A 24,934-nucleotide genomic window follows, 5' to 3' on the forward strand; every position below is an offset into this window, starting at 1 on the left:
AACAAATGCATGTTATCTTTGGTAGTTATTGTGTATTCTAAGTGGAAATCTAACTATTACGGAGAATAGTCACATTTTTTATGTTGAATTTCATGGTAGAAGATGCAATCTCTTTTAGAAGTCTTCCTTTTTTATCCCATATCGTGTTTTTAGTTGATAGTCATTATCTCAAATCGAACGCTTACCCGAGATACTTATTTTTTCTCACCTATAGTCTTTATCCCACATCGAACTCTGATCCGAAATACATCTCTTTTCTCACCTATAAAAGGGTTATAAGTTTCCTTTGTTTTCCATCTTCCAACTAAAATAGTCCTTATTTAAGGCTGTTTTTGGCTTTGCTATAATTTGGTGAAGTGGTCCGTCGGAGATGGCGACACGTAGGGCTACACACATCATTCAGAGATGTTCAGTACCAAATGTAATGTTCTCATTCCTTCTGTTTTACCTTTTGTTTTATTCAATATTACTGAATTGCATAATTTTTTTGTTAGTTTGCATTGTTAGATTTTTTTTCTATCAAATGATCTTGATTTTGTAAATTGGATGGTTGTGTGTGAACCAATTGTTGTTAGATTTTACTTCAGTACTATACTTGAGATGGTGTAATCCATTTTATTGGGGACCTAGATATTTGGTTTAGAGGAAGGGGGGAATTTACTATAATGTAACACTATATATATTGCGTATTCCAACAATTACTATAATGTTAAGACCACGAAATGGCTGGTCGTAAAAGTGGAAGTAAAGACAGGGGATGTTGAGGCTGGTGATGACATTGATGAGAAGCCTCCTAAACAACGGGACGTGGAGAAGGTGGTGGATGGTGAGTTCTACTTTGTATTTCCTTACAGTTTCCTACAATGATGAGATTTAGTTATGTGACTCGTTGTGCATATGTTGTTTGTGATTGCACTATTAGGGGAGGCCGGTACTAGCAAGTGTGGAAAGAGGAGGAAGAAGCACGATTTCTACGCTGAGGAGATTTTCAAACCTGGGGGTATGCAACCGCCCTTGAACCCTTACTTCTTGGTGGATGTGGGGGAAAGGAAAGTGAATGAGATGGTAAGTAGATCTAATCAATGCGATACGACAATTTATATATCGCCTTATACATTTTTTCTTTATTTTTATGTTTTTGGCTGTTGTGACAGTACTTCTTGACATATGTGATCAACCCACAAGATCAAACTTCTCGAGACGAAGCGCACATCGTGGAAGGATGGTAGAGTGAACTATTGTGGATGGTGGAAAGCCAACTACCGAGCGGATATTCTGAAAATAGGTGACAAACTCATCTTATTAATTTTAAATTATTTGAATTTTGGTGGCATAAATTAAAATCGGTGTTTAAAAAGCTTTGGGAATAGGAATAAAAGATAAAGAACTAATTTGGGAAAATAGCATTTAATATAATTTGCCAAGTTGAATTTAGTGGAAAACTCACATAAATTTTGGAAAATAGCATTTAATGTAATTTGCCACTATTTCAACGGCAATGCAACATAGTAACACTATAAAACTAGCTGGGATTTCAGTTGTGAGTACAAGCAATAGCTTATTTCTTCTTAGTTCTGTTGATTTCAACTGATTTCTTCTCGTTTCTCTTGATTTTAGCAGTTTTTAGTTTTTAATTTTATCAAATTTGACTGTACTCGTCTTTGTGGAGCACTAAAGTTCAATTTCTCGGTGCGAAAAATGATGAATCGGCCAGCATTCTTCAAGTTTTACGTGCCTTGGCTTGGTGAAGAAAATCAGGTACTTTTTTTTCTATTAATTTAGTTCTCTAGTCTCGATTTACCTTTTTCACTTTAAAAAATTAATGTATATATACGTATAGAGTATATGTTTACTGCGTTTTGCTATTAGATGGTGTTTTTGTTGTTATATTTGTTGTTTTCATTTTGTCTGTTTCTGTATTGTGTGGCCTTTCCGTGTTGAGAGTTTATTAAAACTCATAGAGGTTTAGCATGGCGTTTTTGGTTGACACAATGGAAATAGTTTACTTTGTATGTATTTTCCTTTCTGTACGGATTTTGATGTATCAAGTGTTTGTATGGAATAATATTAATCAACTTGTCTGGTGATTTTTATGCATACAGAAAATCCCTCCAAGGTTTATTCAATCTCTTCCAGGAAACTGGCCAAAGAATTGGTCACTTCGAGACCGTTACAACAATTTGTGGGAAGTGAAAGTGGAAATGAATGGCGGTGATTGGTACTTTAAAGATGGTTGGGCAAAACTTGCTGAAGATAATAAGATAAAAGGAGGGGATATGTTTATCTATGAGTATTTCTCTCATGGTTTACTTGACTTCAAAATTCATGGAGGCAATGGTTGCATGACAGAAGGTGCTGGGGTCAGATTAATATGAATATTGAAGAGCAGCCGAGTGTAAAGATAGAACCAAATGATGGCGTTGTAAATCATACTGATAAATCTGATTATGTTCCTATCGGTGAAGGACACACAAATGAGAATTATGGTAAAGTTTCTTAGTTGATTTATTTTCTTCAGATTTTCTGTCTTTCCATATCAATCTAAACCTTCTATTCGAATCAGACGATAATGGCGATCATGGATCCCCGCCTATGCCGCTGCCTGTGCCACCTGTGCAGGTACAGGTACCCCCTGTACCCCCGCCCGAAGAAGAGAATGCAAAGGATGATCAGATTCAAGGGGAGCGAGTCACGGATGGTAAAGCTGTCCATATTTTTTATTTTCTTGAGATCTTATAGTATTTCCAATATTTTTTACGCAAAAGTATATACCGTGCCAACTGCCATAAATGTGTTCAAATGTGAAACAAAGTCAGCCATATCTGAACCCGTGTTTAATTTCATTCAAAATGTGATGTTAAGTTTGTGAAGTTTAAAAACTGTGTCAAATTTTCACTTTGGAATACATATTTGTAATCCCTCTGCCCAATCAGGTGCGGCCAGTTCTTGCAAATGTAAAACCAAAACAACTCGTCGCCGCGACTGGTACGGTGCAGAGCTCATGAAAACAGGGTTCATTCCACCATCCCCAAATGCTTATTTCGTGACCAAAAAACGAAGAGGAAGAGTTTATGAACTAGTAAGCATACACGACACATTTGTATAGTATTTTGATAGAATCTGCCGTTTATTGACCAATATGTTGCTACTTCAATGATAGTATATACCTGTGGAAGTGATCAAAAGCTTCAACCTGAAACTCCCTGAGAATGTGACGCTCATCGACCCAAAAGGAAGGCAGTTTCCTGCCAAACGCAAGATGTGGGCGGACCAGAGGATGTTCTACATCGGAGGCTGGAAAAGCCTTTGTGTAGTGAACAAGGTGGAAGACGAAGACTTGTGCATTTGCGAGTTCTTGTATAACGCTGATGATCTATGCATCAGTGTAAGCTTCTTTCCCCCAAAATAGCAGCAATGCTTGAATGGAGTGGATTAGATTTGTATTGAGGAGTTCACATTTGTATATGATTTTAGGGATATGATTTGTTGTTTCAATCAATAGTTTTCCCAAACAATAAAATGGTAGTACGATTTTAGCACCAAGTCTAATGGTTTGGTTTCCAGTCGCTTGCACTAAATGAGACACAAAAAAATATTTGAAATATTTTATTTTGTTTTATAATTTCAATTATCAATATTGGATAGACTAATTACTGAATTGGTGATTTTATCATTATATAGTAAATGCATCTTAATAGATAATAACCATTAGTATTAATAAGAGATAACTGCACATTAAATCCCGATTTTTGAACATTACTGCAAATTCAAATCAAACTTTTAAATTGCCTCAGTTGAATTTGAAATTCTATTTGTGCAACAGTTAAACTAATTTGAAAATTGTGGTGTATATTGAAAATGAGGGTAGTGTGCATCTTGAAATCCTCTTTCAATCCCGCTCTTCTAGTAGAAGAACGTTCATTAAGTCTCTAAGTCTCTAGGATAGTCCAACATATGCACTTCTAGCGGCATCCCAATCGACCAATTTGCTAGAAAATCGACATAAGTACCAATGTCTCTTTATGATATGCTTCACACTCACCTTTCATTGTCTATCACCAACTTCCTCGGTTTCGTGTTGGTGCCGGTTCCTTCGTTTACTGGCTCGTTGGACGTCGGGTGGATGTGTTGCTCGTCGTGTTGGCCTTGTTGGTTGAGCTCCTATCATATCATGAGTATTTTTAATGAGTTTTACATTGTGTTAATGAAGTAAGACTCTCAATAGATCATTCTAGCCTATAAATAGGCTTGTAAGCATGTCATTTTGAAAACATACTCCCTCCGTCCCAAGGAAGATGACCTCTTCCTTGGACGGCACGAGAATTTATGCAACTTTATTTTGTGTGTGGAGTATAAAGAGTAAAGTAAAAGAGAAGGAATAAAGTAGAGAGAAATGTGTTTTCATTTTTAGTAATGAGTCATCTTGGTTGGGACAAACCAAAAAAGAAAGTGGGTCATCTTCAATGGGACGGAGGGAGTATTTGATTATAATCAAAATTGAAATTGACTTTGTGGATTGAATTCTCTTTGTGCCCGTTCGGTTGGCCGGATAAACCCTAAACTCAAGTTTTATCAGCCGTTAGGTTTCCAAGATGTAAATCAGATTTAGCCCGAGTTCAAGCCTGCCTGCCCTTGTACTATATTTTTACCTTTTAATCCGAGACAATGAATCGCATCCATACCCCAATGACTATTTTAGTCTCACTGATCGAGGTGACCACGGTTCTGGAATCGGTGGTTATGGTTTCAACCGCCGGTTCTGGTTTAGGAAAATGTTGAACCGGAACCGAAACGCGAGGGTGTTCAGGGTTTAGGGTTTAGGAATGGTTTCAGTTCAAAATTCTTGAACCTGAACCTAACCAAATCGACGGTTTCAGTTCGGATAAAATCTCACAATTACGGTTTCGCGTTAACTGTTCGAACCATAAACCTTGGGCACCTCTAGTCTCACAGGGCCTGCTCTCTCTGCACCCCTCTCTCCATCTTCTATATTTCTCTTGTCGTTGGAAAAATGATCAAGATTTAATTTTTTCTATTTTTTTTTGGGGAAGAAATGATGATAATGATGAGGAGGAGGTAATTTTGGGGTCTTGATTTATTATTTATAGATTGTAGAATTAATAGTTTCCAAGTGTTGATTGCCTATTTATTTTGAGAATTTGAGAATTGTTTATGTTTATTAATAGATGATGGTTGCAAAAGATTTAATAATATACTAGTATGATTTATGATTTATCTAGATAATTAATTTTTCCGTTTTATTTCTTTAATTAGTTAATTAATTAGCACTGATTCATAATTTATAAAAGTTTTATTACGATTTGATTTGATTTGATTATATAATTAACCATTATATATTTAATTATTCAATTAGTTAATTATTGATTTAAATCAATTCATAATTTATTATATCAAATTAATCTAAATTAATATTCCTAATGTCCATTATTCTATTGTTGCCTAAAAAAATCCAAATTGATTCAATATTCGAATTGTTGATTTAAAAAATAATGAAATTAATCATTGTACCGTCTTCCTAATGTCCATTATTCTATTGTTGCCTAAAAACATTATATCCAGTGTCTTCCGAATTTCACAACAATACGTCGAAACCTCTTTGAATCTAAGATGAAAATAAATTCCCCTTTTTCCCTTTTGTAATTTTGATTGAGCTTTTCTTTTATCTGTTTCATCAAGATTTAACTTTTCTCTTCACTATCTTGCGAGTTTGTTTGACATAATCAACTTTGAAAACGAAAATGTGGAATATCACATTATTATCCATTTTATTGATTCAATCTTTTGATTATAACAATTTGTATTTTATCTTCTGTTGACGTTTGTGTTGTGTTGCCATTAGTTTGTTGCAATTAGTTTCAGTCATGTATAATTCATTATTGCTATTTGATTCTTTGTTTTTTTTTGGAGATTCTAGTGAAATTTGTTCTGGAAAATGCCAGTAAATGGTTGGTAAAAGCATAAATGGAAGATTATTTTATTCTTGATTTTCTATGATCGTTTTATGTTAATATCCAAATCTTGAATCCATATGCAACCTTAGATATGTTCCCACTGCCTCGTGGTTTAATTATTTGATGTAGGTTATGAAAATTAAATGGATAATGCCATTTATGCGAATAGGTATGAGCTTCGAGGGAGTGAGCATCAACTCATGTAGCATCTGCCCCAAAGTGAAACAATGATGAAGCATAGAAGTTGTTGAAAAGCATACAACTCTCATTCATTTTCACAAAATATAACTACGTAATAAATAGTAGTATTACATTTTAACTATGTGTCCATATGCTTATTCACTCAGGTAACAGCTACATGTCTAAATGTAGTTAAGTGGAGATATGGTGATTATGGGGTTATGTGTAGAGGTTCACATGCATGATGCATCAACATTGGGACATAGATAGATGGATGTCAAGGATATTAGGAAATTCCCACTCTAATCAGATTGCACGAGTATGCTACATAAACCATAGGTCGAATGAGGTTGATACTACATAACATGTACAAGCTCTCTAATTTTAAAAGTAAAGAGAGTCATAGTAGATTCTATGAAAAAGGAGATTCTAGTTGCACAGAATACAAGTGGAACGGTCAGTGTCATCGGAGGAGATCGTCTTACAAAATGCTATCAAAGATGTCTCCACTGACTCTAGAGGAGCCGGGAAAGACAAGATATTAGGCAACATAATTGTTAGAGAAATAAATATTTTGCAATATTAAAATAATTAGAATGGGCTAGAATATGTATAACTCGAACTATCTAGCTCATGTTAACCGACTTAGCATAGATTAATCTAGAATAGGTAATTGGGTACCAATACTACCAAACGTCCGTTTTTTTGTGTGCTCGCTAACATTGAATTCCTATAAATAAGCATTAGGCCTCTTTGTAACAATGCAAGAGAGAGTGATGAACTGAAAATAAGTGAGTGCGAGAGTGTTCTATTTTGAGGTGTGTCCTCGTCGAGCTATTGGTGTGTCCTCGGGTATCTAGTTAGGTGTGTCATCTAAGAGTGTGTTTTGGGTTGTTTCCTCAAAAGTTTTGTAATGTGGTCTTTTGTAAACCGTTGTATTTGGTGTTTCGTACACCATTGTGGAGTATAATAAATTTCCTTTTGTGTAATCGATTTTGTAGTACCATCGATACCCAACAAATGCATGTTATCTTTGGTATGGAATAATATTAATCGATTTGGCTGGTGATTTTTATGCAAACAGAGAATCCCTCCAAGGTTTATTCAATCTCTTCCAGAAAACTGGCCAAAGAATTGGTCACTTCGAGACCGTTACAACAATTTGTGGAATGTGAAAGTGGAAATGATTGGCGGTGATTGGTACTTTAAAGATGGTTGGGAAAAATTAGCTGCTGATAATAAGATAAAAGGAGGGGATATGTTTATCTATGAGTATTTCTCTCATGGTTTACTTGACTTCAAAATCCATGGAGGCAATGGTTGCATGACAGAAGGCGTTGGGGGTCGGATTACTAGGAATATTGAAGAGCAGCCGAGTATAAAGATAGAATCAGATGATGGCGTTGTAAATCATACTGATAATGCTCCTATCGGTGAAGGACACACACATGATAATTATGGTAAAGTTTCTTAATTGGTTTCTTTTCTTCAGATTCTCTGTCTGTCCATCAATCTGAACCTTCTAGTCGAACAAGACGATAATGACGATCGTTGCACATGAATCTGTTCAAATGTCATGAATGTGTTCAAATGTAAAACAAAGTCAGCCACATCCGAAACCTGTGTTTAACTTCGTCCGAAATGTGATTTTAAATTTGTGAAGTTTAAAACCGTGTCAAATTAGCAATTTGGAGTACATATTTGTGATATTTGGTGCATTTAACTCTGTTATCTGCAGATTTTGTAGTATTATTGCTCTTGGTTTATTGACCCTTCTTTAGTCAGCCTTCCAGTCTGAACCTGCTACCAATGAGTTTTAGATGCACTGATGATGACAGTTGTCTCTCTACAGTTAAAGAAGCGAATCACCGAGATGCTCACACCGTAGATGAGGAATCAAGAGACGATGCTCCAATGGAGCTAGCGAGGGATGGTAAGTTCAATAAATTGTTTTGTTAAGTTTACGTGGCTAGTTGCTTTATGTGATCCTTCTGCCCAACTCAGGTACGGCCAGTTCTAGCAAACATATCAGAAGAACCTACGATTGGTACGGTTTAGAGCTCGTCAATACCGGGTTCATTCCACCATCCCCGAATCCTTATTTCGTGACGGAAAAAGAAAGAAACAGGGGATTTACTCAATTAGTAAGCATACACAACACATTTGTTTAGTATTTTGATTGAATCTACCATTTTTTTGACAAACATATTGCTACTGCAATGATAGTATATACCCATGGAAGTGATCAAAAGCTTCAATCTGAAACTCCCTGAGAATGTGACGCTCCTCGACCCAAAAGGAAGGCAGTTTTCTGCCAAACGCATGATGTGGAAGGACGGGAGGACGTTCTACACCGAAGGCTGGAGAAGCCTTTGTGAAGTGAACGAGGTGGAAGAGAAAGACTCGTGCATTTGTGAATTCTTGTATAACGCTGATGATTTATGCATCAGTGTAAGCTTCTTTCCCCCAAAATAGGAGCAATGCTTGAATGGAGTGGATTAGATTCTTATTGAAGGGTTCACATTTGTTTAGTCTCAAAGGTATTTTTATGCATTTGAGATTCCTGAGTTATTGTTCGGATATGATTTTAGGATATGATTTGTTATTTCAGTCAATAGTGTATGGTTTCTTTTTGCACTAAAATGGTGCCATTTTAGCAACAACAGTGTCACAGGAAAAAGTATTTGAAATATTTTATTTTGTTTTATATTTTCAATTATCAATATGCACATTGGACTGACTTATTGAAGTGGTGATGTTATCAATACATAGTAAATACATCTTAATAGATATAAACATAGTGCTTTTTTTTTCCACTATAAGTGAGGCGTTTATTTTTTGCCGTTGTTTTGCAAAGATGATAATAAATAGTTTCAGTTATGTTTAATTCATTATTGCATTTTGATTCTTTGTTTTTATTGAGATTAATAGCAGTAAAATTTGTATCAGAAAGTGCCCGCAATTGGTTGGTAAAATCATAACCGGCAGATTATATCATTCTTGATTCTTGATTTTCTGTGGTCGTTTTAAGGTAATACCCAAATCCTTGAATCCAAAATCTATGAGCTTTATGGAAAATAAAAGCATATCACATTTCTATAAGAAGAATAGTTATATTGGGGGATCGTGATCTAAAGAAATCCAAAATGAGAAGTTGTACTAATTTTTTTATCACTCCATCAATATCCCAAGTGACCATTTACTTACTTTTAATAGTCATTCACAAAATTAAATAACCAAACAAGTTGAAATCTAATTAATTCTTCAAGATAAACAATAGATTGATAGTATCCATCCATCCATTAAACATATTGAGTGGACATAAACTATTAAGCTACCAAAGTTTCGAACTTTGATTGAAATTGTGTGAAATAATCTTCTACCACCCTCCTATTTTTGCTTATAATTTCCATACATGTAATGATGCTTCAACTTTGGGTTATAGATACATGGGGTGTCAAGGAAATTAGGAATGTTCCAACTCTAATTGGATTGCACGATTATGTTAGGGAAGAAAACCATAGGTCGAATGAGGTATATATTAGTAGGTGGTGTTCAGTTTCCCAGATAAAATAATACCAAGATATAATCTAGGATTGAGTTGTGAAATTATTTTAGTCATGGGGGGTTAGCTATGACTAATTATCTCATGATTATCCATCTAGGATTGAGTTGTGGGATTGAATCTCATGAACCAAACACACAACATATTTAATCTCGGGATACAATTTTGCACATCAAACACCCCGTAGTATGTAACTTGTACAAGATTGCTGATTTCAAAAGTAAATAGAGAGGCAGAGTAAATTCTATGAAAAAAGGAGACTCTGGTTGCACAGAATACAAGTGGAATGGTGTGAGCCCTGTGTCATCGCAGGGGATTATTTTATTAAATGCGTGTTATCTTTGGTAGTTAGTGTGTATTCTAAGTGAAATCTAACTATTATCGGAGAATAGTCACATTTGATTTGTTGATTTTCAAGGTAGAAGATACAATCTTTTTTTAAAGTATTCCTTTTTAATCAAACAACGAGTTATTATTTATCCCACATCGAACTCGTACCCGAAATACTTATTTTTTCTCACCTATATATAGCCATTATCCCACATCGAACTCTTACCCGAAATACTTAATTTTTCTCACCTATATAATGGTTCTAAGTTTCTTTCTATTTTTTACATCTATCATCTAAAATATTTTTTATTTAAGGGTGTTTTTGGTGCAGTGGTCAATCGTAGATGGCATCGCATGGGGCTTCACAAATCGTTCAGAGACGGTCATTACCTAATGTAAGTGTGTTCATTCCTTCTATTTTATCTTTAGCTTTCTTTCATTTTTATCAATTTCGGTGTGCAGTTCTTTGTTTTCTATTAGTATTTTTTTTTTTGCTTCATTTCTTTTATAATTTACACTAATCTTTGTTTTTCTTTCGTTTTATTCAATATTATTGAATTGTATATTTTTTTTGTTAGTTTCCATACTTGGATTTCGTTCTATCAAAGGATCTTGATTTTGTAAATTGGATATTCGTGTGTGACTCAACTTTAGTTAGGATTTTATTTAAGTACTCCTTATACAGTGCTTGAGATGGTGTGAGTCCATTTTATCGGGGGTACCTAGATATTTGGTTTATAGGAAGAGGGCAATACATACCAATATATTGTGTGTTCCAACAATTCACTCAACAATAAAATAAAATTAAGAAACAAAATAAAATGAGCATTTTATAAAATTATGAGTGATTAGTGATTACAACCTTTTTCTAGAAGTAATTTATTGTGTTTTGCAATGTTAATTATCGGTATGTAATAGTAGAAATAAACAATGCTTGTATTGTATCATTAGACAAACATGGTTTGCACTATTTTGGTGAAATAGTGCACTGCACTACACTGCACTGCACGGAACTAGTGCAAAATAATAATGATATAATTAATAGCAAATTTTTGTTCTTTGTTGCCTTATATGATAGTGTTTGAAGACATTACAATCGGTGTTAATCTGATTTCACGTGTTTCCAGATTTTTCCCACGGTCTTTGCCGACATGATTCATGGAACTGAGCCGCAAGATATGGCCCTGCGTGACTCTAATAACAATCTGTGGCACCTCAAAATAGAAAAATTTGTTGATGGTTGGTATTTCACAGACGGTTGGGTGAAATTTGTAAAAGATAACAAGATTCGAAGGGGTGATGTTTTATTCTATCAACCCTCTTCTAAAGATGTGCTCAATTTCAAAGTTATGAGTTCCTCTGGCAGTGAACATGTCAGAACTGAACGTCGCAATGTTAAGACCACGAAATTGCGGCCTGTAAAAGTGGAAGTAAAGACTGAGGATGTTGAGGCTGGTAATGATATAAATGAGAAGCCTCCTGAACAACGAGGCACGGAGATGGTGGTGAATGGTGAGTTCTACTTCGTATTTCCTTATAGTTTCCTACCATGGTGATATTTTAGTTAAGTGACTCGTTGTGCATATGTTGTTTGTGATTGCAGTAGCTGCGGAGGCCGGTACTAGCACGTGCGTAGTGAGGAAGAAGAAGAAGAAGAAGCAGGATTTCTATGGTGAGGAGATTTTCAAACGTGGGGGTATGCGGCCGCCCTTGAACCCTTTCTTCGTGGTGGATGTGAGGGAAAACAGAGTGAATGAGATGGTAACTTGATCTAATAGATGCGATAACAATTTATATATTTTTCTTTATGTTTATGTTTTTGGCTGTTGGTACAGTACTTCCCCAAAGATGTGATCAGAGACAACAATATCAGACTCCCAAACACTTTGTTGGTGGTGGATCCGAAAGGGAGGAAGTTCGAGACGACGCGCAGACCATGGAAGGATGGTAGAGTGAACTATTGTGGAGGGTGGAAAGCCATCTACCGAGCGAATATGTTGAAAGTAGGTGACAAGCTCATCTGCGAGTTCATCGGAAATGACCATGGCCGAGGCGTAGGGGATATACACCTCAAGGTAAGTTTATACCTTGCAGTATAGGTAGCAAAGGGTAGGGATGGTGAAACGAAGGACAAAAACTGTACAAATTTTTAGTTTTTTTTTTTGTGTGTGAAAAGATTAGGACAATGCAATAAGATTGTGTTGTAATTTAGGTTCAATAGTAATTTGTTGTGATACAGAAACTCCAATGATATGATGGATCAAAATGCTGCACCAAAATGTTGTGCAAGTGCGCATCTTATTAATTTTAAATTATTTAAATTTTGTTGGCAAACTCGCACAAAATCGGTGGTTTATTGTGTGTGTGTATAGTGTTTGTTTGTGCATGTATAGTGTGTGTTTGTGCATGTGCATATGTGTATGTATATAAAGGTCTAATAATTGTAGCAGAGGAATGGAGAAAACATGATCCGTTTGCGTCGCCGAGCAATTAACTCTAATGTGTGTATTCACAACTTTGGATTTCACTTTCAACGCCATTGTATACCTTTAGTAAATTCACAATTCTTTCATTAGACATTACTCCCTCCGTCTACCATTAGGAGTCCCATTTCTCAATGGCACGGGTTTTAAGAAATGTTAAGAAAAGTAGATGGAAAATAGTTAGTGGAATAGGGGTCCCACTTGTATATATTAGTTTTAAATGAAATGTGAGTGGAGTGAGTTAGTGGAAGGTGGGACCTTATTACCATTTATGGTAAAAGTGAACCGGGACTCTTATTTGCGGACGGACTAAAATAGAAAAACGGGACTCCTATTCACGGACAGAGGGAGTATATTTTATTCAATGTTGACTTAGGGTATCTTAGTTTAATTTTGCCGGCAGCATAAGAAAAGGAAGAGGTCGGTGTCATAGTATTTTTTATGATTGTTGTGAAACTATATATACACATACACACTCATAGAGGATAATAATTCAAGAACAACCTTCAAAATTGTGAGTGATTACTTGTTGCTATTTATTCTCTGACAACAACCAAGGAGCTTCATCAATATCTTACCAAGATGACGGTAATCCATCTTTCTTCGTACACATTTATGTGTGTCAAAAATAAAACGTTTATGTATATACTTTAAATTAATCTTAATTTTTAGACAACCGAAATGCGTGTGCATATGTGTTGCGCCGGATGTGAGAACAAGATCAAGAAAGCCCTCCATAAGGTCAAAGGTACTAACATTTTTTTTTCTAGTTTCCTTTTATCTTCAAACCTCTAAAAAATCCAAATTAAAAAAAAATAGTAAATTAAAATATGGATGAAAAATCAGGAGTTGAGGAAGTAGACATAGACATGAGCCTACAAAAGGTGACGGCAAGCGGATGGGCTGATCAAAAGAAAGTCCTAAAAAGCGTTAGGAAGACCGGAAGAAGGGCCGAGCTGTGGCAATTTCCATACAATCCGGAGATGCGTAACCACAATTTCACGGGTCACCACGACCACAATGGAAGCAACTACGGTGACCCTTCGAGCTTCTACGCGTCTCAAACATCAGGCTCTTCCTACAACTACTACAAGCACGGCTACAACAATCACGATCATACTCGGATGCACCATAGTGCAAGCTCCACTATATTTGGAGGTCGAACGGGCGATACCTTTAGCGATGAAAATCCTCGTGGATGTTCGATAATGTAGTAACAACACAAATTGAGGGAAATAATACAATTTACTGTGTTTTGCAATGTTAATTATTGATATGGACTATATGGTAGTTATTGAAATGATGTAATAGTAATAAGCAATGACTCTTGTGAGGGTGGAAAGTGATCATCTACCGTGTGGATAAGTTGAAAATAGACAAGCTCATCTTATTAATTTTAAATTATTTTAATTTTGGTGGCATAAAATCAGTGTTTAAAAATATTTGCGGTTAGGTAAGATGAAAAAAAAATTAGAAAGAAATAAAAGATAATATGAACGAATTTTGGGAAATAGCATTTAATATAATTCGCCTAGATGAATTTGGTGGCAAACTTGCATAAATTTTTTATTTACAAAAAAAGTAATTAAAGTTAATAAAAGAATTTAAGAAAATAGCCTTTAATATAATTTGCGAAGTTGAATTTAGAGGCAAACTCGCATAAATTTTTTATTTGCAAAAAAGAAATAAAAGTTAATATTATCGAATTTGGGAATATAGCATTTAATATAATTTGCCAAGTTGAATTTGGTGGAAAACTCGCATAAATTTTTTATTTGCAAAAAAGGAATAAAAGTTAATATAATCGAATCAGGGAAAATAGCATTTAATATAATTTGCCAAGTTGAATTTGGTGGAAAACTCGCATAAATTTTTCATTTGCAAAAAAGGAATTAAAGTTAATATAATCGAATTTGGGAAAATAGCATTTAATATAATTTGCCAAGTTGAATTTGGTGGAAAACTCGCATAAATTTTTTATTTGCAAAAAAGGAATTATAAGTTAATATAATCGAATTTGGGAAAATAGCATTTAATATATTAGCCAAGTTGAATTTGGTGGCAAACTCGCATAAATTTTTTATTTGCGAATTGGAGGTATGGAATTGAAAATTGAAATTGGAGCCTTCAATTACAAATCCGGTGTTTGGTATCATAAAAATTCTTGGATGTGGAATTGAATTACTATTTCAAATCCTCCAATTCCACAATTTGAATTACATATCAAAAGTAGTGAAATTCCAAATATTTATTAATTTACACACACATTCAGCACACATTCACACACACCCACATTGCACACAGAGCACACATTCTTACTCACACACACAAACGCACACATTCACATTCACACACACACTGCACACATTCACACACATTGCATGCACAAACACACACACACACACACACACACACACACACACACACACACACACACACTGCATGCACAAACGCGCACACAGCGCACACATTCACACACACAGGGCACACATTCACATGCACACTGAACACATTCTCACACACTGCACACATTCACACACACACACACATACAATGCACACATTCAAAAATTTTAATTCAATTCCATATTAATTACTTCATTTTACCAAACAAAGGATTTGGAATTGAATTCTAATTCAATTCCTTCCAATTCAATTTCATAGAATTCCAATTCCATTTTAATTCCAATTTCGTGTACCAAACGGACGAATTTGAGATAATATCATTTAATATAATTTGCCAAGTTGAATTTGGTGGCAAACTCGCATAAATTTTTTATTTGCAAAAAAGGAATTAAAGTTAATAAACGAATTTGAGAAAATAGCATTTAATATAATTTGCCAAGTTGAATTTGGTGGCAAACTCGCATAAATTTTTTATTTGCAAAAAAGGAATTAAAGTTAATAAACGAATTTGAGAAAATAGCATTTAATATAATTTGCCAAGTTGAATTTGGTGGCAAACTCGAATAAATTTTTATTTGCGAAAAATAATTAAAGATACTAATAAACGAATTTGGGAAAATAGCATTTAATATAATTTGCCACCTTTTCAATGGCAATGCAGCAAATTAACACTATAAAACTAGATGGGATTTCAGTTGTGAGTTCAAGCAAACCCAGATTTCTTCTCAGTTTGCGGTTTTACTCTGATTTCTTTTCATTTCTCTTGATTTCAACAGTTTTCGTTTTTAATTTCATCAAATTTGATTGTACTCGTCTCTTTGGAGCACTAAAGTTCAATTTCTCAGTGCGAAAAATGTTGAATCGTCCGGCATTCTTCAAGTTTTACGTGCCTTGGCTTGGTGAAGAAAATCAGGTACTATTTTTTCTATTAGTTTAGTTCTCTAGTCTCGATTATACCTTTCTTCACTTAAAAAAATTAAAGTATATATAGACATATATGTTTCTGGAGGTTTAGCATGATGAGTAATAAATTTATTGAAACTCGGAGTTTATTAAAACTTATAGAGGTTTAGCATGAAGGTTTTGTTGTTATATTCATTGACATGCTTCCTTTGTGCTCGTTAATATTCCCTTTGTGTCATATGTTTTCTATCGCGAACTACTTTTTCGTAGGTCATGTTAACATATCCATTTTCGTGTTTGAAGGGCTTGATAAATAGTATATTGCTATTGTTAAACATATTAAATTTTAATCTGGATTATGATGATAATAAAGAAAACAATGTTAAATACCTAAGAAATGTTTGGTTGACAATGGAAATAGTTTACTTTGTAATAGTATCTTCCCTTCTGTATGGATTCTGATGTATCAAGTGTTTATATGGAATAATATTAATTGAATTGGCTGGTGATTTTTATGTATACAGAAAATCCCTCCAAGGTTTATTCAATCTCTTCCAGGAAACTGGCCAAAGAATTTGTCACTTCGAGACCGTTATAACAATTTGTGGAATGTGAAAGTGGAAATGATTGGCGGAGATTGGTACTTTAAAGATGGTTGGGCAAAATTTGTTGAAGATAATAAGATAAAAGGAGGGGATATGTTTATCTATGAGTATTTCTCTCATGGTTTACTTGACTTCAAAATTCATGGAGGCAATGGTTGCATGACAGAAGGTGCTGGGGGTCAGATTAATAGGAATATTGAAGAGCAGCCGAGTATAAAGATAGAATCAGATGATGGCGTTGTAAATCATACTGATAAACCTGATAATGTTCCTATCGGTGAAGAACACACACATGAGAATTATGGTAAAGTTTCTTAGTTGGTTTCTTTTATTCAGTTTTTCTGTCCGTCCATCAATCTAAACCTTCTATTCGAATCAGATGATAACGGCGATTATGATTCCACGTCTGAAGAAGAGAATCCAAGGGATGACGATAATATTCAAGGGGATGGTAAGGCTGTCCATATTTTTTATTTTCTTGAGATCTTATAGCATCCGAACCCCGTGTTTAGTTTCATCCAAAACTGTGTCAAATTTGCAATTTGTTGTACACATTTGTAATCCTTCTGCCCAATCAGGTACGACCAGTTCTAGCAAATCCAAAGCCAAAACAACCCGCGACTGGTACGGTGCAGAGCTCATCAAATCCGGGTTCATTCCACCACCCCGGAATCCTTATTTCGTGACCAAGAAACTAAGAACCAGAGCTAGTGAATTGGTAAGCATACACCACACATTTGTTTAGTATATTAATAGAATCAACCCTTTTTTGACCAACATGTTTCTACTACAATGATAGCATATACCCATGGATGTGATCAAAAGCTACAATCTGAAACTCCCTGAGAATGTGACGCTCCTCGACCCAAAAGGAAGGCAGTTTCCTGCCACACGCAAGATGTGGACGGACCGGAGGATCTTCTACATCGGAGGCTGGAAAAGCCTTTGCAATGTGAACATGGTGGACATCAAAGACTCGTGCATCTGCGAGTTTTTGTATAACGCCGATGATCTATGCATCAGCGTAAGCTTCTTTCCCCCAAAATAGCAGCAATGCTTGTATGGAGTGGATTAGAGTAGTATTGAGGAGTTCACATTCCTATAGTTTCAGATGTATTTTTATGCGTTTGAGATTCCTGAGTAATTGTTGGGATATGATTTTAGGATGTATGATTTGTTGTTTCAATAAACGGTTATTCCAATCAATAAAATGTTGCGATTTTAGCAGCAACAGTGTTTTCAAGTGTAATGGTTTGCAATCGCTTGCACTAAATGTCACACAGAAAAAAATATTTGAAACATTTTATTATGTTTTATAATTTCAATTATCATTGGACAAAACATACTGAATTGGTGATTTGACAATATATAGTAAAAACATTTTAATAGATAATAACCATAATGTGTACTCACTTAGGCAATAGTGAGGACACAAAGATGATGTGCATATTGTGTGTGTGTGAACAGTGTGCGTTTGTGCATGAGCATACTGTGTGTGTATGTAATGGCAACTTGAGATTTGACTTTCGAATTTAACAATATCTCACGTTTTCTTGTATCTCTCCTCTAATTTAACAATTTAGCATTAAGATTCATTCAAGTCCCTATTTTTATGGTATGCTTTTAACAAAAATTACTTGCACCAATCAAAAGCCCATTGCCAAAGTCTATATTATTGTTTTTGACGAAAGAAAACATTATTTCTTGAACTTATAGTCGAGAGTCTAGAGAGTAGCCCATAAACTAAAAATGGGCCTAGAAATTAATTCTATATCAGCCCATAAATTTTAATGTGAATAATCCTAACAATTTTCACAAATCAGTTTCTAAAAAGTTTCTACTTCTCCCTCAAATTCGCCCTCTGCTTATTTATGCTTATATATCTCAACTATTTGAATTGTTAGAATTCTAACTCAAAGCAGATTTGTGGAGAATTTGAAAACACACGACTCACCGAATTATAAATTTCAGCAAAAACCGGAATAATTTGGTTTTACTTGGTGAATTTGCATCCAATTAATCCTTATTTTTATACTGTACAATAGTTTTTCTAAGCAACTACTCATGGACAGTGTGGTTCGATCTAAAATGTTTTTGCCTGGTTAATTTATGCACACATTAATGCAATATAGTAAAATTATTGTCTTGAAAGTATTTAATTTCTTGTTTTGTAACACTTGTACCATAGAAACACATAACCTAAAAATCTATAACCAATAATGAAACTCATCATCATGAACAAGTTGATCCATTTTTGAGACTCCTTCAACCCTTGTCGGATCAAGAATCCATGGCCATAGATCAAGCATTCACCTTCAATTCTCTCCATGCATTTGGCCCTTCCCTCCTCCCCTCCGAACTCGTTTATGACGAAGCTCTCGTAAGGGTACTTGAAAACGCTCAAATACTGCATAAAATTCCAGCATTTGGGTATGGAATCGGTGGTGAGAAAGTAGCCGGAGAAGAGGAAGAAGGCCCCCATCACTCCAGCGGTGAGCGACATTCCTGTGATGAAATCCGGCACCAGAACACTGCAGCATGCGACGAAGGAGTTGGCCATTAGTATCACCATCCACACTACCATAGTGAAGTAGAGGTACTGTGAGATATTTCGAGTCAGCCCCACAATCCAATACACTGGTGTCGCGTATAATAGCGCCACTATCAAGAGGAAAGGGAGGAAGACGAGAGTGTTGGCCACCATGTAGGAAGAGATCCGGTATGCTCCCCGGGACGTCTCCCTCTCTAGAATCCTCCTCTCTTGCAGGAAAACCGGCAGAGCTTCCGTTGTTGTAGAGATCAGAAATGTCAGAGTGAAGGCGAAAAACCCTACTTGGTTTTGCACCTTCTTTCCCTCGTTCTCACCAAATGCATCAATGAAGATTGTGCCTAGCACAATTCCTACTAATAATGACTGGATTGTTTTCGCCGCGAATAGCTGTTTTGTTCGCAAAATGTTTCTAGCAAATCTGTGGCTGAGGATGAAAACCTCATCCAGATGAGAATTGCAGTACAGGTCATGCTTTTCTCTTTCATGATTATTAACCAAGAAATCATCCTCATCAACATCAATCTGTTTCTGTGCCTCAACATCTTCAACTTGAACACCTTGTTCTTGCTGCAAAGCTTCATTAGCTGCATCAATTGCGAACTCAAGCACGTTGACGCGGCAAGGAATGACGTGGCCGGCCGCCTTGATCCGCTCCTCAAGAAACTCCAGAGAGCCGTTGTGCATGACTGATCCGTTGCTGAGCAATATAACATGATCGATCAAGTCGAGAATCCGGAACCCGGGTTGATGAATGGTTACCACAATCGTCTTGTGCTGATTCTTCGCCATAGATTTGAGCAGCGATATGACGTGGAGGGCCGAAGCGGAGTCCAGCCCCGACGTCGGCTCATCCAGGAGAAGAACGGATGGATCATGCACTAAATCCACTCCGATCGACACCCGCCGCTTCTCGCCTCCGGAGATTCCCCGGCTCGATTCGTCGCCAACTCGGACGCCGCTGATGTGCTCCAGCCCGAGCTCCTTGAGCAGCTTCTGCACTCTGGCGGCCGCCTTGTCGCGGCCGGCCTTGAGCCGGAGGCAGGCGCTGTAGGTGAGCGTCTCCTCGACGGTTAAGAGGGGAAAGAGCGCGTCGTCTTGGGTGACGTAGCCTGCAACCCTTCGGAAATGGTCTGGGTCCATGACCCGGTTGTTGACCAGAACACTGCCGGAGAGTCTGGCTGGGATGATCATCCCTGCTAGAATATCCAGCAGTGTTGTCTTGCCAGCCCCACTGGGGCCGGCAATCGCGGTCAGTTGCCCAGGGTTGGCGTCACAAGTGACGTCCCTGAGGACAAACTTGGAAAATTGGCTGTCCTCGACGAACAAGGTCGAGGGCAGCCAGTTGTGTGTTGGGGACAATTTGTAGGAGACATTTTCGGTGTTGAGCTTGTAGTGAGTAATTTGTTGGTGGGAAATAATGGGTGGCTCCATTGGTAAGGGAATGATTGGAGAGAGAGAGAGAGGTAGACAAGGAAGATGAGCTAATTCTTGAAAATGTAGCCCCTTTTTATAGGTAGTGAGAGAGGTGTATGAATGCATGCAAGTGTATTTATTTCGTGACGCAGTGCCTTATTGCGCCTCAAACGGTTGAGATAATGTTTTTTTGGACAGCTAAAACCTTAGTCAATCAGATGAATCAGAAGCAGTAATAATCATGTGGGCTAGCTCAAGTTGAATTGTCCCACTTCACAACGTGAATTTTGTGCTAGGTAGGTAGAGAGGGGGGAGCACATGAAATGTTGTATGGTAGTTATTGAGTAATTAGCATAACTATTGTGATTGATTTTTTGTATTTAATGATTTTTGCTCTAAGTATGTGGGTTGGATTATCAACAGTATTTCTATAAATGAACTGTGACCAGAAAATTCTAAATAACTGAAGAGCAAATTATTCATGTTAACATAATAAATGGAATTAAATTCACGCATATTTTCTTTAGGATTCTCTATCAATAAAATGTTACACACTTACACTGATCACATGTTTCTTTTGGGTTCTCTCTCGATGAGGAAGGATGTCTCGACAAATATTAGTGGCACGATAATTTATAAACAATGAAAGCATCCACAATATGACTGCCCATAAAATGGTTATTTTGATAATTGAAGATATAAGTGCATGGATCACAAGTGCTATGTTGTGTATTCTAACTATGAGAAGTGAATTAATGACTGAATTGTCGTTACAGTTCTGTTTGTAAAAATTCAATAAAATAATCCTTATGAATTACTATTTCTAAAAGCTAAAATCACTTTGCCTATGTTTATGAAATCACACCATCTTTATCTACTCTTCCGAAGCCCTAGCATTAAAAATTGATATTACCAATGTCAAAAGATATACTCCTAATACTTTTAATATATTAATTTACATAATATCATTTAATATGCAGGGACCAGCATTACTACTTTTAAGTTCGTATGTTGATTCACTATAACCTAGGCAACTGCAATTATAATTGAAAATGTTTGTTCAATTTTTGCCAAGAAAATTATTTTGCAATTAGACACGTGTACAATCATTTCGCTTTTCATTTTATATAATAATAATAATAATAATAATAATAATAATAATAATAATAATAATAATAATAATAATAATAATAATAATAATAATAATAATAATAATAATAATAATAAAAGAGTTAAATATTCATACTTTATGGCCAATGTTTGGGGTATGTTTTTTGAAAATGATTTTTTGAAAATGATGGAAATTGGCGTTTTAATTTATTTTTTTTACCTTTAAGGATAAAATTAACGAGGTTAAGAGTTTATTGTTGCGAATTACAGGGATTTGAGGAATTTTTGTTAAGGGGCTCCATCTAATAGAGTTTATTGTTGTCCAATTAAGAACTTTAAAAAGAAACACATTAACTGAAAATTTGAAACACAACTAGCTAGCATTGAGAACTAAATTTGGAACTGAGAATATATCGATTATAATGCAGGGGGGCTCTATTTTTCTACCACTAGACTTATTTATTATACTAAAATAATAAAATAAAGAAAGTTCTACTAACTAAATTGGAAGGGGTCCAGTGCCCCCACTGCCGCCAGCTCTGTCTATGCAGTAATCCAAAATAACTTTTTTTTGCATAAGGTTGAAAAAATCTATTTTTTGCATAAAAAATTATATTTGACCCCCATAATTAAATAAAAAATAAAAATAATCCTAATTTCTAAAATCTAAAATTCAGTTTTTGTTGTCAAACAGAAGCTGCACTTGCATGCTTGCAAAAACACTTCACCTGACCAAAATCTATACTTTTTTAACTATAAATATTTAGAAAAAGTCAGAGAGATATAAATTTTCAACTGCAGCTCGGTTGTATGATACGTCGCTGTTGTAATTCAGTAGGATTATTTAAATATTTATAATATTAAACCTATATATTTTTGCAACATAGTAATAATAAAGAATATCCAGTTGAAGATGGTATTTGTGAATCGGTCAATCCTTTTACGACAATACAAAATTCGGAGTAATAAAATTTCAAGTTGATCATTATTTTCTTTCTAGGTCAGCGCTTCATATTTGAAAATACTACAAATTAAAATTTAAAAAAAATAATATCGCAGCATTTATGGAATCTGAGGTCAAAGCCAATAATTGTAGATTATATAAAATGATCAATTAATTAGATATTTTATTATATTAATCACTACAAATTAAAATAAGAAACAAATTTCCACGTAATTAATAAATAATTAAGTTGGGATCGTCGTCAACGCACTATAACTACTTTACATATTCTATAAATATATAAGAGCATCCACAATGGCGGCTAGCGCACCGGCTAGCCGATTCGCGTCGCTAGCCGGTCGGCTAGCCGAACCATTGGGACCGGCCAGCGGCAAATCGGCGTAGAAATCGGCGAGCGCACGCCGATTTCCAGGCGCTGGCCGATGCGCTGGCCGCCATTGTGGCGTGCCGATCGGCGAGCGATCGGCTAGCGCCGTTTTTTATTTTTATTTTTTAAATTTTTTGAAACACTATATATACGCGATTTTAGTTTCATTTTCATTTGCGCCACTTGTTTTAACGAGTTTTCTCTCTCTCTAAATTTCTGTACAAGAGAAACATCGAACGATGAGTAACGCGGGTGGTAGCAGTGGTGGTAGTGGTGGTAGTGGTGGGGATGCTGAGGAGTACGAACGGCAGATGAACGAGGCTATGGAGGCCTACATGAACCGCGAGATAGAGCGGTACATGCAAAGGGTCAAACAGCAGACGGTACCTCGCCCTCGACCCGTTGTCATGTAACACCCCGACTTTTTGCTATCTTTTAATTCTCGAAAGGACGACGAGTTCTCAAGCCGAAAATTTTATTTAGAGCTTGCTAAAGGATTTAATTGGAATCTATTTATTTTGGATCTATAGAATAAATATAAAACCCAGTTAATTTATTTACAAGTAACATGGGCTTAAGGAATTAATTTACAATCTTCAAATCAACTTGTTGAGCCCAAGAGTGGCGCCTTTTCTACTCCAGCGCCGTGACTTCTGATCTCCCTCACTCTAAAACCAAAAGACACCAAATTTAACACCTCAATTACTCATCATTCTTTTTCTTCATCTCCCAAAAGTGAAACTCACGCTGCTACGCACCTACACAAAATCTATCCATAGTTCACTTTGTAGCAAAGAAAGAAAGAGGTTGTTTCAAACAAATTCACATCCACCTCAATCCCAGTTTTCAGGGGGGTTCGGGAGGTGGATTTTATAGAACGTTCACTGCATTAAGAAAAAATTCAATAAAAAAAGTTTGATTTATAGTAAAGTGAATGTATGTATACCAAACAAAAAGAAATATTTATGAAAAAAGATGAATTCTAACCATACACGAAAAGTAGAGAAATATATTGTTAAAATATCTAGAAACTAAAAATTGGTCCTGAACATATGGTCATTTTATGTTTTCAGGAGATGGAGATTGGGGCGTAGGCGGAGCTGTTGAAGTCGGGGTAGGTGTTGTTGGCGATGATGATGGAGTTGGATTGACGGAGATGGAGATTGGGGTGTAGGAGAAGAGGAATTACAATTTTTCATTTTATTTTTCATATTATTTAAATCTGATTTTAAATAAATAATTACTAAAATAATTAGGGAGTAAAAAATTAGAATTAAAAGTCTAATTTGGTCAAAATCGGGATAAAACCTGATGACCGTTAGTTTTTAACGAAAATATTGACCGAGGACCAAAATGATCAAATTTTCATATGTTCAGGACCAAAAAATCCAAAAGATAATGTTTATGACCAAAAACGTAAATGACCATATGTTCAGGACCAATTTTGGCATTTACTCTTAAAGAAAAATAAATCTCATTGGCTATGGATCTACATTTTTGTCTATCATTATGCGTCAATAAGAAAAAAAATTGTGAATAGAATAAATCGTTTTTGTATGCCATATACATATTACTCACAAATTGTGATATTTTTTTTTATATTTTAAAATTTATCTACGTATTTATATTTTCAAAAAGGAACTAATTTCTAACTCATTGCAATTAGTAATTTCAGTTAAATCATTTAAACAAAATATATTGCTCATAAATTCATTTTCAGTTTAGATAAATTACAACTGGTCAACATATATAAAAGGAAAACAATATTCTATAAATTAGTACTACGTATTAAACAATTATTTCAAGCACGTGCCACACCAAATATGACTTCTATTGTGGGACGGAGGGAGTACTAGGTACTCCATCCATTCTAATTAACACATTTGCTAAAATGAAAATATCAAATATCATTACTTCCATTTTATCTTCTCCCTTTATTATTTTTTCTCAGCTCATAAATAAAATATAGTACGTAGTTCTTTTTTTTGTTGAATATTTAGAATTCATAGTATTTATATTAAGTGAAAAACATATGGCCCGTGCATAGCACGGGTGATGATACTAGTAGTAATAAAAAGAGTAACTA

General features: G+C 35.4%; 6 protein-coding genes across 12 annotated transcripts; 5 read left to right on the top strand and 1 right to left on the bottom strand.

Moving 5' to 3' along the window:
* Nucleotides 1-239: 239 nt before the first annotated feature.
* Nucleotides 240-3,543, top strand: LOC125196584. 7 transcript variants are annotated; one of them, XM_048095164.1, is made up of 9 exons: nt 240-421; nt 715-826; nt 923-1,065; nt 1,155-1,285; nt 1,621-1,758; nt 2,103-2,486; nt 2,564-2,698; nt 2,934-3,079; nt 3,161-3,543. In XM_048095164.1, the coding sequence occupies exons 6-9, from the start codon at nt 2,372-2,374 to the stop codon at nt 3,407-3,409; spliced, it is 645 nt and encodes a 214-aa protein (XP_047951121.1). In that variant the 5' UTR covers nt 240-421; nt 715-826; nt 923-1,065; nt 1,155-1,285; nt 1,621-1,758; nt 2,103-2,371; the 3' UTR covers nt 3,410-3,543. The 7 variants fall into 7 exon arrangements, with proteins under 7 accessions (XP_047951121.1, XP_047951123.1, XP_047951122.1 ...); XM_048095166.1 differs by having other exon boundaries at nt 740-826; XM_048095165.1 differs by having other exon boundaries at nt 751-826.
* A 3,701-nt stretch (nt 3,544-7,244) lies between these two features.
* Nucleotides 7,245-8,917, top strand: LOC125192050 (B3 domain-containing protein At5g60130-like). Its single transcript, XM_048089503.1, has 4 exons — nt 7,245-7,612; nt 8,005-8,085; nt 8,157-8,296; nt 8,379-8,917. The coding sequence occupies exons 1-4, from the start codon at nt 7,336-7,338 to the stop codon at nt 8,625-8,627; spliced, it is 747 nt and encodes a 248-aa protein (XP_047945460.1). The 5' UTR covers nt 7,245-7,335; the 3' UTR covers nt 8,628-8,917.
* Nucleotides 8,918-11,335: 2,418 nt separating this feature from the next.
* LOC125192439 lies at nt 11,336-12,311 on the top strand. Its single transcript, XM_048090009.1, has 3 exons — nt 11,336-11,559; nt 11,651-11,808; nt 11,883-12,311. Exons 1-3 carry the CDS (start codon nt 11,397-11,399, stop codon nt 12,144-12,146), a joined length of 585 nt encoding a protein of 194 aa, XP_047945966.1. The 5' UTR covers nt 11,336-11,396; the 3' UTR covers nt 12,147-12,311.
* A 746-nt stretch (nt 12,312-13,057) lies between these two features.
* On the top strand, nt 13,058-13,752 carry LOC125191975 (heavy metal-associated isoprenylated plant protein 28). Its single transcript, XM_048089421.1, has 3 exons — nt 13,058-13,118; nt 13,203-13,278; nt 13,377-13,752. Exons 1-3 carry the CDS (start codon nt 13,113-13,115, stop codon nt 13,742-13,744), a joined length of 450 nt encoding a protein of 149 aa, XP_047945378.1. The 5' UTR covers nt 13,058-13,112; the 3' UTR covers nt 13,745-13,752.
* A 2,036-nt stretch (nt 13,753-15,788) lies between these two features.
* LOC125195198 (B3 domain-containing protein At5g60142-like) lies at nt 15,789-17,616 on the top strand. Its single transcript, XM_048093383.1, has 6 exons — nt 15,789-15,848; nt 16,363-16,720; nt 16,823-16,894; nt 17,022-17,161; nt 17,243-17,467; nt 17,608-17,616. Exons 1-6 carry the CDS (start codon nt 15,789-15,791, stop codon nt 17,614-17,616), a joined length of 864 nt encoding a protein of 287 aa, XP_047949340.1.
* A 972-nt stretch (nt 17,617-18,588) lies between these two features.
* LOC125197038 (ABC transporter G family member 10-like) lies at nt 18,589-20,431 on the bottom strand. The gene has a single exon (XM_048095731.1). The coding sequence runs from the start codon at nt 20,423-20,425 to the stop codon at nt 18,599-18,601; it is 1,827 nt and encodes a 608-aa protein (XP_047951688.1). The 5' UTR covers nt 20,426-20,431; the 3' UTR covers nt 18,589-18,598.
* Nucleotides 20,432-24,934: the final 4,503 nt, after the last annotated feature.

The sequence above is a fragment of the Salvia hispanica genome, chromosome 6 (assembly GCF_023119035.1).
Source record: "Salvia hispanica cultivar TCC Black 2014 chromosome 6, UniMelb_Shisp_WGS_1.0, whole genome shotgun sequence".
Taxonomy (NCBI): domain Eukaryota; kingdom Viridiplantae; phylum Streptophyta; class Magnoliopsida; order Lamiales; family Lamiaceae; genus Salvia; species Salvia hispanica.

What these genes read in the sequence shown, in the direction of transcription:
- LOC125196584 (XM_048095163.1), top strand. Translation starts at nt 2,372, where the DNA reads ATGAATATTGAAGAGCAGCCGAGTGTAAAGATAGAACCAAATGATGGC. An exon ending in AGGGGAGCGAGTCACGGATG is followed by an intron (nt 2,699 to 2,933) that starts GTAAAGCTGTCC and finishes CTGCCCAATCAG; the next exon opens with GTGCGGCCAGTTCTTGCAAA. An exon ending in GAGGAAGAGTTTATGAACTA is followed by an intron (nt 3,080 to 3,160) that starts GTAAGCATACAC and finishes CTTCAATGATAG; the next exon opens with TATATACCTGTGGAAGTGAT.
- LOC125192050 (XM_048089503.1), top strand. Translation starts at nt 7,336, where the DNA reads ATGATTGGCGGTGATTGGTACTTTAAAGATGGTTGGGAAAAATTAGCT. An exon ending in ACACACACATGATAATTATG is followed by an intron (nt 7,613 to 8,004) that starts GTAAAGTTTCTT and finishes GTCTCTCTACAG; the next exon opens with TTAAAGAAGCGAATCACCGA. An exon ending in AATGGAGCTAGCGAGGGATG is followed by an intron (nt 8,086 to 8,156) that starts GTAAGTTCAATA and finishes TGCCCAACTCAG; the next exon opens with GTACGGCCAGTTCTAGCAAA.
- LOC125192439 (XM_048090009.1), top strand. Translation starts at nt 11,397, where the DNA reads ATGAGTTCCTCTGGCAGTGAACATGTCAGAACTGAACGTCGCAATGTT. An exon ending in CACGGAGATGGTGGTGAATG is followed by an intron (nt 11,560 to 11,650) that starts GTGAGTTCTACT and finishes TTGTGATTGCAG; the next exon opens with TAGCTGCGGAGGCCGGTACT. An exon ending in AAAACAGAGTGAATGAGATG is followed by an intron (nt 11,809 to 11,882) that starts GTAACTTGATCT and finishes CTGTTGGTACAG; the next exon opens with TACTTCCCCAAAGATGTGAT.
- LOC125191975 (XM_048089421.1), top strand. An exon ending in AGCCCTCCATAAGGTCAAAG is followed by an intron (nt 13,279 to 13,376) that starts GTACTAACATTT and finishes ATGAAAAATCAG; the next exon opens with GAGTTGAGGAAGTAGACATA.
- LOC125195198 (XM_048093383.1), top strand. Translation starts at nt 15,789, where the DNA reads ATGTTGAATCGTCCGGCATTCTTCAAGTTTTACGTGCCTTGGCTTGGT. An exon ending in GGCTTGGTGAAGAAAATCAG is followed by an intron (nt 15,849 to 16,362) that starts GTACTATTTTTT and finishes TTATGTATACAG; the next exon opens with AAAATCCCTCCAAGGTTTAT. An exon ending in GAACCAGAGCTAGTGAATTG is followed by an intron (nt 17,162 to 17,242) that starts GTAAGCATACAC and finishes CTACAATGATAG; the next exon opens with CATATACCCATGGATGTGAT.
- LOC125197038 (XM_048095731.1), bottom strand. Translation starts at nt 20,425, where the DNA reads ATGGAGCCACCCATTATTTCCCACCAACAAATTACTCACTACAAGCTC.